The sequence below is a fragment of the Pistacia vera genome, unplaced genomic scaffold (genome assembly GCF_008641045.1).
Source record: "Pistacia vera cultivar Batoury unplaced genomic scaffold, PisVer_v2 Contig1268, whole genome shotgun sequence".
In the NCBI taxonomy this organism is placed as follows: Eukaryota; Viridiplantae; Streptophyta; class Magnoliopsida; order Sapindales; family Anacardiaceae; genus Pistacia; species Pistacia vera.
The window spans coordinates 62,189-77,547 of NW_022195323.1; the positions used below are offsets into that span (position 1 = coordinate 62,189).

General features: G+C 36.1%; 3 protein-coding genes and 1 pseudogene across 3 annotated transcripts; all 4 read left to right on the top strand.

The window, feature by feature from the left end:
- Positions 1–102: 102 nt before the first annotated feature.
- LOC116121498 (cyclic pyranopterin monophosphate synthase, mitochondrial-like) lies at positions 103–2,097 on the top strand. Its single transcript, XM_031407450.1, has 3 exons — positions 103–301; positions 701–810; positions 1,190–2,097. The coding sequence occupies exons 2-3, from the start codon at positions 709–711 to the stop codon at positions 1,775–1,777; spliced, it is 690 nt and encodes a 229-aa protein (XP_031263310.1). The 5' UTR covers positions 103–301; positions 701–708; the 3' UTR covers positions 1,778–2,097.
- A 3,665-nt stretch (positions 2,098–5,762) lies between these two features.
- On the top strand, positions 5,763–6,678 carry LOC116121367 (annotated as a pseudogene).
- A 729-nt stretch (positions 6,679–7,407) lies between these two features.
- LOC116121534 (cytochrome P450 703A2-like) lies at positions 7,408–9,176 on the top strand. The gene is made up of 2 exons (XM_031407486.1): positions 7,408–8,405; positions 8,513–9,176. Exons 1-2 carry the CDS (start codon positions 7,491–7,493, stop codon positions 9,149–9,151), a joined length of 1,554 nt encoding a protein of 517 aa, XP_031263346.1. The 5' UTR covers positions 7,408–7,490; the 3' UTR covers positions 9,152–9,176.
- A 1,050-nt stretch (positions 9,177–10,226) lies between these two features.
- On the top strand, positions 10,227–11,525 carry LOC116121582 (cyclic pyranopterin monophosphate synthase, mitochondrial-like). The gene is made up of 2 exons (XM_031407535.1): positions 10,227–10,328; positions 10,708–11,525. Exons 1-2 carry the CDS (start codon positions 10,227–10,229, stop codon positions 11,293–11,295), a joined length of 690 nt encoding a protein of 229 aa, XP_031263395.1. The 3' UTR covers positions 11,296–11,525.
- The last annotated feature ends 3,834 nt before the right edge of the window (positions 11,526–15,359 follow it).

The following is a 15,359-nucleotide window of genomic DNA, read 5'->3' on the forward strand; positions in this document are numbered from 1 at the left end:
TTAGTTTTAAGGTTTCGAAAGATTAGTTGTAGTGTATGTAAATTAATGAAAGGCCTTCGGATGATGCAATCATTTCCGCAGCACCTCATTTGTTCATAAATTACCCCCGCATATACACCGGGACCGAGTGCTTAATTTTTCCTTAAATGCAATTACCGTGACACGTTAGCAAAGTTGAAGCTCATAATTTACGTGCTGTGTTTGGCCGTTGAAGAATAAATATTGCAAACCATTCTCACATCCCTGACCAATATTCCCTTAACCCTTCAAAATTTGGGAGGGCTTTCTGGAACACGAAAAAGTAAGTATGTTATAGTAAGAATGGTATGGTTCATAGTTTGAAAGATTTATTATTCAAAATAACACTTGTAAGATGTTAAGTAGTAATGTGGCTCGGAGATATCTAAGCATTAACTTCTGCACAAGTTATGCATGATTACAGATTACCGAATAGAGAAAACAGAAGGAAATAAAATCCGAATGTTGGGTAATGAAACTGAAATGCGTGTAAAGCGTTTGATAAAATTCCTAAAAGAGCCAGAGTTTATTGGATGCTATAGAAAACAATTTATATCCTTTTCTAAAAGCATGTTCTCCTTGAAGCTAAGGATAATTTTGTATTAAAAAATTTACTTCCGAGATATGAGAACTCTTTGAACATTGGTTTAATAGATAAAATGTTATCTGAATTTCCTTGCAGCTTCCATCATGATTCTTCGTCGGCTTGCTGTTGTGTTTCATCAGTCAAGAAGGTTGTATAGTAGTAACATTAGCCATGACCTTGCAAGCAGAATTGCGGAGCTCAATAAGGTAAGACCTGAAATCTTGAAGTTGATTAATATGAACTGTTCTGATTTCTCTGTGTTATGTTGTTATTAATCACATACGTCGTGTTAGGTCATGGAACGGAAAGATGGGGTAGGGCTCTGTTTTGTTTGTTTGTTTGTTTTTTTTTTTTTTTTTCCGCCTAAATAGCGTAAGAACTTTTAGAGTGAATCTTGAAGTTCAATATGAAAGAGTTATGGTCAATAATGCATTATTGTTTTTAACTATTATATGAGTTTATATATAGTTCAATTTCTCTGGTGTAGTCTAATCTAATATCAAGACAAGATGTAATTCCTCCTTCTTAAAAAATTGAATGCATAGCTACATTTTGTTTGAATTTATATGGTAATTGTGGTCGCAGGAAATGGAAACGGTCTTTGGTGAACCTCCTCCAAATGGATTTGCTGGTTCTGTAAGTAACGATTTCATGGCTCAAGAATCGCAGACATCTTCAAAAATAGGAGGAAGCACTCCTGTCCTGACCCATGTTGGCAGTACAGGAGCAGCACAAATGGTGGATGTTTCTCTTAAAGAAAATAGTAAAAGAACCGCCATTGCTAGTAGCAAGGTAATTTTGGGGAAGAAGGTATTTGATTTGGTCTTAGCCAACCAATTGGCCAAGGGAGATGTCCTTAGTGTCGCCAAAATTGCTGGCATTAATGGAGCAAAGCACACCAGCTCTCTCATTCCCCTCTGCCATAATATCACCCTGACTCATGTTCGTGTTAATCTCACTCTGAATGATAAAGATTTTAGTGTTGATATAGAAGGGGAAGCAGTGTCAACGGGAAAAACTGGGGTTGAAATAGAAGCACTGACTGCTGTGACCGTGGCTGGCCTAACTGTTTATGATATGTGCAAGGCTGCTTCAAAAGATGTCCAGATCACAGATGTACGGCTTGAAAGTAAAAGTGGTGGGAAAAGTGGAGATTGGTATAGAGAGAAATAATGATGCCTTCGTTGGATATTCATGCTTTTATGGGCTTTGAATATCAAATAAGAGTAAGACTAACTGGTCTATTCTTGATGGAATTTAATGGCTGAATCTACTTTTGGGTTTAGTCTTTATAACCATGAAGTAAGAGTCATTACCGAAAATGAACAAAAAACTGTATTGATCTCACACATACTTCAGGATGAACTGTTTACATCCAATTTGCGTCTCTGTTTTACTTCTTTTTGCGCATTCATTGTATAAGTGCACAATGTATTAGAAAGTGTATGGACCTTGGAGTATGGAGTTTCAGATCTTCGGATTGTTTTGTTAAAGGGAATTACCATTTGTGTAGCTGTGCTGCGGGGTGAGTGCCAAATTTTGTCTTGTTTGAGTAATAACCAAGCTTTCCAAAGTCACTTTACTCGATCTGATTAGCATTTTACTTTATGGCAGCATCTGGGTCCACATCTAAATGAGAAATTTTCTTCTGGTTCCTCTGGCGTGTAAAATGAGTTACTTTCTTCCACGTGAATCATAATTGTAAAGTTATATTCTTCCCTCTTCCTTCACCCCATTCGCTTTGACAACTTTAGTGATGAGAACATTTCACATCGCATCTTCTTGATATAAAAACCCCCCCCTACTGTAGTGAAGTTTCACCATCAATTTCCCATGAGAAATTACTTTTCAGAGTTTCTGAAATTCAATAAATGGTTTAATTTGAAGATAAAGATATAGGATGCAAGGTTAAATTACCCATCTCCTTTACTTTCTGTGTATGTTTTATTGTTAGTGCTCTTGAGTTGGACAACTTATTGGTATTAATTTTACCTTTTCTCTTTTTCCCTTACAAGATTTCTATAATACCTTATTGAGTCGCATGCTTAATTTAATTCATTAGTTCTTTCGGTTCATGATTCCTCTTGTTTTTCTATTAATATTCTTTTCTTGCTTTTGAGAAAAACCTAGTAGCCCACTCGGTTTTTGCGAACAGGCTTCAATTATAATTTTTACAAGGCGGCAAGATAGTGCTTACCCTCTCTGCTGTCATTCTTCCCAGCCCACCTTCCAAGATGACCTTTTTCCTGTGAAGTTGTAGGGAGTGTTCCCCACCAGGCACCAGTTAATGGTCCCTCTGCCCTTCCCTTCCAACTTTATTATTTCTGAGAAAAAAAACATGTATTCATGTCATTCACCAAAGTAATGTTAATACTTATACGGAGCATTTATTATGTGTACCTTAGTATTTAAGTACAGTACCTAGGGACCAATACCATTAATTGCTAATGCCAGTTCCATAAATATATATTAATTAATATTCTACTGCACATTTATATCGCTACCCAGTTCACCTAAGCAAAAGTGGGATAGATAGATAGATAAGAGAGTGTGACATTTTCGTAGATGGCGAAGATTAAGATATGCCATACTTTTGAAGAGAAAGATAAGTCCCTTTGACATTGATGAGGAGACTGGCTGCAGCTTTTGCGGCCCCTTGCCATTTATGATTTATTTTCTAGCCTTGTCTACCAAAATTTGTTTTGCTTTAAATATATGTAATGTAACTATATAAAGTCGAGTGTGATTGCTAGTTGTTACATCATCTATGAATTTAACCAGCCTTTTTTCAGCTATGTTCACTTTGTATTGTCGTAATTTATCAGAGTAGTCTTAAATTTTGTCTCCTAATCTATGTTGCAGTCAATTATAATTAAAATCAAACCTGATATCATGTCAACATTTTTCCTGTTGATAAGAACCTTGAGAGTGTTGGAATCAGATTACCAATATCTCAATTAATTTCCTCTCATCTTAAAATTAATGATAAGATAAACCTCTCATAACCACCCAATTGTCATGCCGACATTCCCGCGATTAACCATGTCAATGGATGATTTGAAGGAGTTGGGATGGGTCATTTATTGAAAGACAAAAGTCAATTGCAATTAGGCAATTAGCTACACTTACATCATTGCTGAAGGCTGCCCACGAGAGGAGAAAATTAAAAATGGGTAATGGGACCGACGGACATGTTCATGTAAACTTTCTGAAATCAAATCCATGGGAGGCGTTTGTCATTTTGTACTGAAAATTTGACACATTGGTCACCGTGCATGTTCTATCTTTATATCGAACCAAACAATTAGATGTCGTTTTGCTGACTCTCATTATCTCTGTAGTTGTACATTTACGTTATGTTATGCGATGATCTATAAGTCTACATCAGTTAACTCCAATGAAGTTTAAGAAAACTTTGGATCGCTTAACAGCTATTACATTTTCTCAAGATAAAGAGAATGGTTGTTACCAACTTGATAGATTTAGATTTTATCTATGAATGAATGAAAGTCGTACACTTATCCAATTTCAAGTAACTTGAGAATGTATCTTAAGTATTTAACCAATGAGAGGCAAGAAATGACTTGTACAATACCTACCCACTTACAGATTTGTAATCATTACCTTGAATTCCTCTACTATAAATAAATGACTCCCCCTCTCATTTTCAGGATTTGATACAAAAACCCTCATTCTGATTGTAATCTATATTCTCAAAGCACAGATAACCTACAAGAAAGAGACTGACTTGATATTTTATCTGAATAATCAGTTATTGTACACTATGTACCTCTGTTCGCTATTTGCTATATGTGATCTCTTGTAATCTCTCATATATAAAACAACAATGGATATAAAATTCGCGTTAAGCATCCGAACAACTTTAAAAATCGTCTTTCATTTATTGTTCAATCTCTGCATTAGATTATCTGCAACCATTCACGTATAACTTCTAAGAGCAACTTAGTACTTTACACGTGCGAGTCATTGATATCAAAATCAAGCATCAATACATTACATGTTTCATTGTCCTTCATGTACCTATAATGTTACCTTAGCACTTTTTTCAATCTTTAATATTTTGTCAATACCCGATCGAGATACTAAAGTTACCTAATAAGAGATAAGCCTTATTTCTAAGTTGGAACCATTAAAATCCAATTTATTTTTCACTCATTAATGTACTCACCTAATTCAATTTATCTAAGTTCAGTTAGATTTCATAATTTAGATAATAAATTTCGTTATTGTAGCTAAAGGCAACCGCAAATTATTGTGATTTTATAATAAACAAAATGAATATATATGACTTGTGTTCATGTAAATTAATGAAAGGCCTTCGGATGATGCAATCATTTCCGCAGCACCTCATTTGTTCATAAATTACCCCCGCATATACCCGGACCGAGTGCTTAATTTTTCCTTAAATGCAATTACCGTGACACGTTAGCAAAGTGAAGCTCATAATTTACGTGCTGTGTTTGGCCTTGAAGAATAAATTGCAAACCATTCCACATCCCTGCCATATTCCTTAACCTTCAAATTTGGAGGGCTTTCTGGAACACGAAAAAGTAAGTATGTTTAGTAGAAGGTATGGTTCATAGTTTGAAAGATTTATTATTCAAAATAACACTTGTAAGATGTTAGTATAATGTGGCTCGGGATATCTAAGCATTAACTTCTGCACATTTATGCATGATTACAGATTACCGAATAGAAAAACAGAAGAAATAAAATCGAATGTTGGGTAATGAAACTGAAATGCGTGTACAGTTTGATAAATTCCTAAAAGAGCCAGAGTTTATTGGATGCTATAGAAACAATTTATATCCTTTTCTAAAAGCATGTTCTCCTTGAAGCTAAGGATAATTTTGTATTAAAAAATTTACTCCGAGATATGAAACTCTTTGAACATTGGTTTATGAAAAATTGTATCTGAATTTCCTTGCAGCTTCCATCATGATTCTTCGTCGGCTTGCTGTTGTTTCATCAGTCAAGAAGGTTGTATAGTAGTAACATTAGCCAGACCTTGCAAGCAGAATTGCGGAGCTCAATAAGGTAAGACCTGAATCTTGAAGTTGATTGATATGAACGTTCGATTTCTCTGTGTTATGTTGTTATTAATCACATACGTGTGGTTAGGTCATGGAACGGAAAGATGGGTAGGGCTCTGTTTTGTTTGTTTGTTTTTTTTTTTTTTTTTTTCCGCCTAAATAGCGTAAGAACTTTTAGAGTGAATCTTGAAGTTCAATATGAGAGTTATGGTCAATAATACATTATTGTTTTTAACTATTATATGAGTTTATAATAGTTCAATTTCTATGGTGTAGTCTAATCTAATATCAAGACAAGATGTAATTCCTCCTCCTTAAAAAATTGAATCTAGTTTATGCTACATTTTTTTGAATTTATTTGGTAATTGTGTCGCAGGAAATGGAACGGTCTTTGGTGAACCTCCTCCAAATGGATTTGCTGGTTCTGTAAGTAACGATTTCATGGCTCAAGAATCGCAGACATCTTCAAAAATGGAGGTAGCACTCCTGTCCTGACCCATGTTGGCAGTACAGGAGCAGCACAATGGTGGATGTTTCTCTAAAGAAAATAGTAAAAACCGCCATTGCTATACAAGGTAATTTTGGGGAAGAAGGTATTTGATTTGGTCTTAGCAACCAATTGGCCAAGGGAATGTCCTTAGTGTCGCCAAAATTGCTGGCATTAATGGACAAAGCACACCACTCCCTCATTCCCCTCTGCCATAATATCACCCTGACTCATGTTCGTGTTAATCTCACTCTGAATGATAAAGATTTTAGTGTTGATATAGAAGGGGAAGCAGTGTCAACGGGAAAAACTGGGGTTGAAATAACACTGACTGCTGTGACCTGGCTGGCCTAACTGTTTATGATATGTGCAAGGCTGCTTCAAAAGATGTCCAGATCACAGATGTACGGCTTGAAAGTAAAAGTGGGAAAGTGGAGATTGGTATAGAGAGAAATAATGATGCCTTCGTTGGATATTCTGCTTTTATGGGCTTTGAATATCAAATAAGAGTAAGACTAACTGGTCTATTCTGATGGAATTTAATGGCTGAATCTACTTTTGGGTTTGTCTTTATAACCATGAAGTAAGAGTCATTACCGAAAATGAACAAAAAACTGTATTGATCTCACACATACTTCAGGATGAACTGTTTACATCCATTTGCGTCTCTGTTTTACTTCTTTTTGCGCATTCATTGTATAAGTGCACAATGTATTAGAAAGTGTATGGACCTTGGATATGAGTTTCAGACTTCGGATTGTTTTGTTAAAGGGAATTACCATTTGTGTATGCGGGGTGAGTGCCAATTTTGTCTTGTTTGAGTAATAACCAAGCTTTCCAAAGTCACTTACTCGATCTGATTAGCATTTTACTTTATGGCAGCATCTGGGTCCACATCTAAATGAGAAATTTTCTTCTGGTTCCTCTGGCGTGTTAAATGGGTTACTTTCTTCCCGTGAATCATAATTGTAAAGTTATATTCTTCCTCTTCCTTCACCCCATTCGCTTTGACAACTTGTGATGAGAACATTTCACATCGCATCTTCTTGATATAAAAACCCCCCTACTGTAGTGAAGTTTCACCATCAATAATAAAAACAAAAACAGCAAAGCAAAAATATTTGCGGCATGTCAAGGTTGTGGATATAAATAAATAATTATTCATTATTTTATGAATAAATTTCAAGAACCTTAAATCTTATATATATATATAGGAGCAAATAAACCTTTCCCCCAAGCATAACATGCAAACTTTGAAGGATTCTAACTGGGATACCTTATGGCACTTCATAAATAACCAAATCAAAGTAGCTATATCTGTTAGCTCAAGAACTCAGTGATACTCATGGACTTCGCCATATTTGCTTCGATCCTTCTCTTTGCTTCTCTCGTCGTTATCATCATACATCGCTGCCTCAGTCAAAAGACTCTGCATAAGAAGAAAAGGCTTCCTCCAGGCCCACCTAGATGGCCCATATTTGGCAACCTCCTTCAGTTGGGCCAATTGCCTCACAGAGATCTTGCTTCCTTGTGTGATAAATATGGGCCATTGGTCTACCTTCGCCTAGGTAGCATCGACGCCATCACCACCAATGACCCCGATGTCATACGTGAGATACTTCTCCGGCAAGATGAAACATTTGCCTCCAGACCACGGACACTCGCTGCTGTCCATCTAGCGTATGGATGTGGAGATGTGGCCTTGGCCCCATTAGGCCCAAATTGGAAGAGAATGCGGAGAATTTGCATGGAGAACCTATTAACAACAAAGAGGCTGGAGTCGTTTGCGAACCACAGGGCTGTTGAAGCCCAACATCTTGTTCAAGATGTCTGGGTCCTGGCTCAAACTGGGAAGGCTGTGAACTTGAGGGAAGTATTGGGTGCATTCTCTATGAACAACGTGACTAGGATGTTGTTGGGTAAACAATACTTCGGCAGCGGATCAGCAGGCCCAGAAGAAGCCATGGAGTTCATGCACATAACACACGAGTTGTTTCGGCTTTTGGGTTTGATATATTTGGGTGATTATTTGCCAATTTGGAGATGGGTGGATCCTTATGGATGTGAGAAGAAAATGAGGGAAGTTGAGAAACGAATTGATGATTTTCACACCAAGATTATTGAAGAACACAGGAAGAAGAAGATAAATTTAGCTAAAGGTGCAGATGGAGAGATAGATTTCGTTGATGTTTTATTGTCTTTGCCTGGCGAGAATGGGAAACAACACATGGAGGATGTGGAAATTAAAGCTTTAATTCAGGTCTCTCTCTTTATAAGTACCTATAGTAATACACTCCTGTATTTCAATCTTTTCTTTTTGCCGTTATCCTTTAAATTCTAATTTTGTATAACTTGGTGATGTTGTAGGACATGATAGCCGCTGCAACTGATACTTCAGCTGTGACCAACGAATGGGCAATGGCAGAAGTAATTAAGCACCCACGTGTCCTTCGCAAGATACAAGAAGAGCTTGATTTTGTTGTGGGTCGTGATAGAATGGTCAATGAAACTGATCTGGCTCACCTCAACTATTTACGCTGTGTAGTACGCGAAACATTTCGCATGCATCCAGCTGGGCCGTTCCTTATTCCTCATGAATCCCTACGTGCCACAACAATCAACGGCTATTATATTCCGGCTAAAACACGTGTCTTCATCAACACTCATGGGCTGGGCAGGAACACCAAGATATGGACCAATATTGAAGAGTTTCGGCCTGAAAGACATTGGCTGGGTGATGGAAGCCGAGTGGAGATAAGCCATGGAGCCGATTTCAAGATACTGCCATTTAGTGCTGGAAAGAGAAAGTGTCCTGGCGCGCCACTTGGGGTAACTTTAGTGCTAATGGCTTTGGCTCGGCTCTTTCACTGTTTTGATTGGAGCCCGCCGGAGGGTTTAAAGCATGAGGATATTGATACCAGCGAGGTGTATGGGATGACCATGCCAAAAGCCAAGGCGTTGATGGCTATTGCCAGGCCGCGCTTGGCAGACCGCATGTACCGCTGAATGGTTTTTTAATAAATAAACTTCAGAAATTAATAAAACTTAAAAACTATTTGTTTTGGGAAGGAAGATTAACTTTTGAGTGGACAACATTTGACTTTGATCTATTGCTGCGATTTAACTTCATAGCAAACTTCATTATTCCATTTTTTTTATAATTTTTTTATAGCATATATGTTATATCACTACACTAAATTATGAAGACTTAAATTAGCATAAATTTTGATTAATAAAATTGAGTTTAAAATAGTTGGTTATAAATAGTAAAAAAAGTAAAAGCTGTCTAGACATTAATAGGGGTGGTTATTGAGTTCTTACCCAAATATTAGTTTTAAGATTTCGAAGAATTAGTTGAAGTACATGCAAATTGACCTAACACTGCGGTAAAAAAAAAAAAATAAAAAAAAAAAAAGGTTACCGTTTAATTGAAATGGTAAAATGGAAATTCCACACTGTCGAAGATATATATAAGTTGCTGCTATATCAAACAGAATTGTAAGGGCCCTCAGATGGTGCGATCATTTCCGCAACACCTCATTTGTTCACAAATTACCCCCGCATATACACCGGGACCGAGTGCTTAATTTTTCCTTAAATGCAATTACCGTGACACGTGATCAATATTCCCTTAACCCTTCAAAATTTGGGAGGGCTTTCTGGAACACGAAAAAGTAAGTATGTCATAGTAAGAGTGGTATGGTTCATAGTTTGAAAGATTTATCGTTCAAAATAACACTTGTAAGATGTTATGTTGTAATGTGGCTCGGCGATATCTAAGCATTAACTTCTGCACAAGTTATGCATGATTACAGATTACCGAATAGAGAAAACAGAAGGAAATAAAATCTGAATGTTGGGTAATGAAACTGAAATGCGTGTAAAGCGTTTGATAAAATTCCAAAAAGAGCCAGAGTTTATTGGATGCTATAGAAAACAATTTATATCCTTTTCTAAAAGCATGTTCTCCTTGTAGCTAAGGATAATTTTGTATTAAAAAATTTACTTCCGAGATATGAGAACTCTTTGAACATTGGTTTAATAGAGAAAATGTTATCTGAATTTCCTTGCAGCTTCCATCATGATTCTTCGTCGGCTTGCTGTTGCGTTTCATCAGTCAAGAAGGTTGTATAGTAGTAACATTAGCCATGACCTTGCAAGCAGAATTGCGGAGCTCAATAAGGTAAGACCTGAAATCTTGAAGTTGATTAATATGAACTGTTCTGATTTCTCTGTGTTATGTTGTTATTAATCACATACGTCGTGTTAGGTCATGGAACGGAAAGATGGGGTAGGGCTCTGTTTTGTTTGTTTGTTTGTTTTTTTTTTTTTTTTTCCGCCTAAATAGCGTAAGAACTTTTAGAGTGAATCTTGAAGTTCAATATGAAAGAGTTATGGTCAATAATGCATTATTGTTTTTAACTATTATATGAGTTTATATATAGTTCAATTTCTCTGGTGTAGTCTAATCTAATATCAAGACAAGATGTAATTCCTCCTTCTTAAAAAATTGAATGCATAGCTACATTTTGTTTGAATTTATATGGTAATTGTGGTCGCAGGAAATGGAAACGGTCTTTGGTGAACCTCCTCCAAATGGATTTGCTGGTTCTGTAAGTAACGATTTCATGGCTCAAGAATCGCAGACATCTTCAAAAATAGGAGGAAGCACTCCTGTCCTGACCCATGTTGGCAGTACAGGAGCAGCACAAATGGTGGATGTTTCTCTTAAAGAAAATAGTAAAAGAACCGCCATTGCTAGTAGCAAGGTAATTTTGGGGAAGAAGGTATTTGATTTGGTCTTAGCCAACCAATTGGCCAAGGGAGATGTCCTTAGTGTCGCCAAAATTGCTGGCATTAATGGAGCAAAGCACACCAGCTCTCTCATTCCCCTCTGCCATAATATCACCCTGACTCATGTTCGTGTTAATCTCACTCTGAATGATAAAGATTTTAGTGTTGATATAGAAGGGGAAGCAGTGTCAACGGGAAAAACTGGGGTTGAAATGGAAGCACTGACTGCTGTGACCGTGGCTGGCCTAACTGTTTATGATATGTGCAAGGCTGCTTCAAAAGATGTCCAGATCACAGATGTACGGCTTGAAAGTAAAAGTGGCGGGAAAAGTGGAGATTGGTATAGAGAGAAATAATGATGCCTTCGTTGGATATTCGTGCTTTTATGGGCTTTGAATATCAAATAAGAGTAAGACTAACTGGTCTATTCTTGATGGAATTTAATGGCTGAATCTACTTTTGGGTTTAGTCTTTATAACCATGAAGTAAGAGTCATTACCGAAAATGAACAAAAAACTGTATTGATCTCACACATACTTCAGGATGAACTGTTTACATCCAATTTGCGTCTCTGTTTTACTTCTTTTTGCGCATTCTTTGTATAAGTGCACAATGTATTAGAAAGTGTATGGACCTTGGAGTATGGAGTTTCAGATCTTCGGATTGTTTTGTTAAAGGGAATTACCATTTGTGTAGCTGTGCTGCGGGGTGAGTGCCAAATTTTGTCTTGTTTGAGTAATAACCAAGCTTTCCAAAGTCACTTTACTCGATCTGATTAGCATTTTACTTTATGGCAGCATCTGGGTCCACATCTAAATGAGAAATTTTCTTCTGGTTCCTCTGGCGTGTAAAATGAGTTACTTTCTTCCACGTGAATCATAATTGTAAAGTTATATTCTTCCCTCTTCCTTCACCCCATTCGCTTTGACAACTTTAGTGATGAGAACATTTCACATCGCATCTTCTTGATATAAAAACCCCCCCCTACTGTAGTGAAGTTTCACCATCAATTTCCCATGAGAAATTACTTTTCAGAGTTTCTGAAATTCAATAAATGGTTTAATTTGAAGATAAAGATATAGGATGCAAGGTTAAATTACCCATCTCCTTTACTTTCTGTGTATGTTTTATTGTTAGTGCTCTTGAGTTGGACAACTTATTGGTATTAATTTTACCTTTTCTCTTTTTCCCTTACAAGATTTCTATAATACCTTATTGAGTCGCATGCTTAATTTAATTCATTAGTTCTTTCGGTTCATGATTCCTCTTGTTTTTCTATTAATATTCTTTTCTTGCTTTTGAGAAAAACCTAGTAGCCCACTCGGTTTTTGCGAACAGGCTTCAATTATAATTTTTACAAGGCGGCAAGATAGTGCTTACCCTCTCTGCTGTCATTCTTCCCAGCCCACCTTCCAAGATGACCTTTTTCCTGTGAAGTTGTAGGGAGTGTTCCCCACCAGGCACCAGTTACTGGCCCCTCTGCCCTTCCCTTCCAACTTTATTATTTCTGAGAAAAAAAACATGTATTCATGTCATTCACCAAAGTAATGTTAATATTTATACGGAGCATTTATTATGTGTACCTTTGTATTTAAGTACAGTACCTAGGGACCGATACCATTAATTGCAAATGCCAGTTCCATAAATATATATTAATTAATATTCTACTGCACATTTATATCGCTGCCCAGTTCACCTAAGCAAAAGTGGGATAGATAGATAGATAAGAGAGTGTGACATTTTCGTAGATGGCGAAGATTAAGATATGCCATACTTTTGAAGAGAAAGATAAGTCCCTTTGACATTGATGAGGAGACTGGCTGCAGTTTTTGCGGCCCCTTGCCATTTATGATTTATTTTCTAGCCTTGTCTACCAAAATTTGTTTTGCTTTAAATATATGTAATGTAACTATATAAAGTCGAGTGTGATTGCTAGTTGTTACATCATCTATGAATTTAACCAGCCTTTTTTCAGCTATGTTCACTTTGTATTGTCGTAATTTATCAGAGTAGTCTTAAATTTTGTCTCCTAATCTATGTTGCAGTCAATTATAATTAAAATCAAACCTGATATCATGTCAACATTTTTCCTGTTGATAAGAACCTTGAGAGTGTTGGAATCAGATTACCAATATCTCAATTAATTTCCTCTCATCTTAAAATTAATGATAAGATAAACCTCTCATAACCACCCAATTGTCATGCCGACATTCCCGTGATTAACCATGTCAATGGATGATTTGAAGGAGTTGTGATGGGTCATTTCTTGAAAGAAAAAAGTCAATTTCAATTAGGCAATTAGCTGCACTTACATCATTGCTGAAGGCTGCCCACGAGAAGAGAAAATTAAAAATGGGTAATGGGACCTACGAACATGTTCATGTAAACTTTCTGAAATAAAATCCATGGGAGGCGTTTGTCATTTTGTACTGAAAATTTGACACATTGGTCACCGTGCATGTTCTATCTTTATATCGAACCAAACAATTAGGTTTCGTTTTGCTGACTCTCATTATCTCTCTAGTTGTACATTTACATTATATTATGCGATGAGTCTACATCGGCTAGCTCCAATCGAACTTCAAGAAAACTTTGCCTCTACTAAGGGCTATCACATTGCCCCAAGATAGGGGGAATACGATTGTTACCAACTTCATAGATTTAATTTTTATTTATGAGTGAATGAAAATCACATCACTTCAAGACAGAGAGAATATAGTTATCACCAATTTGACAGATTTAGGTTTTATCTATGAGTGAATGAAAGCCGCACACTTATCCAAGCCCCTAGTAACTTGAGGATGTATCATAAGTTATTAACCAATGAGAGGCAAAGAATGATTTGCACAACACCTACTCACTTACAGATTTGTAATCATTACCTTGAATTCCTCAACTATAAATAGATGACTCCCCCTCTCATTTTCAGGATTTGATGCAAAAAAACCCTCATTCTGATTATAATCTATATTCTCAGAGCACAGATAACCTACAAGAAAGAGATTGACTTGATATTCTATCTGAATAATCAGTTATTGTACCTCTGTTCGTTATTCGCTATACGCGATCTCTTGTAATCTTTTATATATAAAATAGCAATGGATGTAGGATTCGCGTTAAGCATCCGAACAACTTTACAAATTGTCTTTCATTTATTGTTCAATCTTTGCATTAGATTATTTGCAACCATTCACATGTAGCTTCTAAGAGCAACTTAGTACTTTGTACGTCCGAGTCGTTGATGTCAAAATCAAGCATCAACACATTACGTGATTCATTGTCCTTCATGTACCTATAATGTTACCTTAGCACTTTTTTCAATCTTTAAATATTTTGTCAATACCCTATCCAAGATATTAAAGTTACCTAATAAGAGATAAGCCTTATTTCTAAGTTGGAACCATTAAAATCCAATTTATTTTTCACTCATTAATGCACTGACCTAATTCAATTTATCTAAGTTCAGTTAGATTTCATAATTTAGATAATAAATTTCGTTATTGTAGATAAAGGCAACCGCAAATTATTGTTATTTTATAATAAACAAAATGAATATATATGACTTATAACCGAAGGAGTTCGCCTGAAAATCAAGGACAAAGAGGTTAATTTTTTAAGTTTGTAGGATGTTCAATTGATCTCGAGAATCAACTGAGGTGGGCACATACTATCCCATAATAATAACTTCTTTTTTTTTTTTTTTAATATAACCCGTTATTATGTGTTGTATGGGGTTTCAATCAAGTAAACTAGATTACTTAAATAGAATAAAATTCAAACTTTTATGAACTTATTAATATTAAATCAAATTAAAAATAAAATAAAATTATGTACTTCAAAACAATGAGTATATTATATTTTTAATCCAAATACGAATACGATCTACATAAATTATTTTCTTGTCAGTGAATAATAAAATTAAAAGAAGGAAGGGAAAGGGCAGAGAGACGAGAATCCGGATGACAGATGGGCGTAGCAAGAAGATGCAACAACGTTTTTCACCTCTAACCGATGACTTGCTTTGTAGACTTCTGGTCATAATGAAAAGCCGAACGCGGGAATGTGAATACCATAAAGACTGAGTCAAATCAACGGGTTGAGTGAGCATGCATGATTGGGAATAATTGAAATGACCGCAATCTTCGTCGCACAAGAAGGAATCAGGTATGAATGCATAGTTGGAAATTCTGAGGTCTTTTGAGATAATATTATAAAATAAAATGATTATACCATATATTTTTGTACTTTCCTCAATGTAGTTTTGGTTCATCAAAAATATCAACTGGAAGTGGAAGACAGGTTGAAGAGACTACGTGTTAGGGTCCATGAATTCGTCGACAAATGTTGTTTATGGACCTACTTTCAGCTGTCAAATACTCTATTTATTGTCCATCAAACCAACCCATGCATGGGAAGTGCA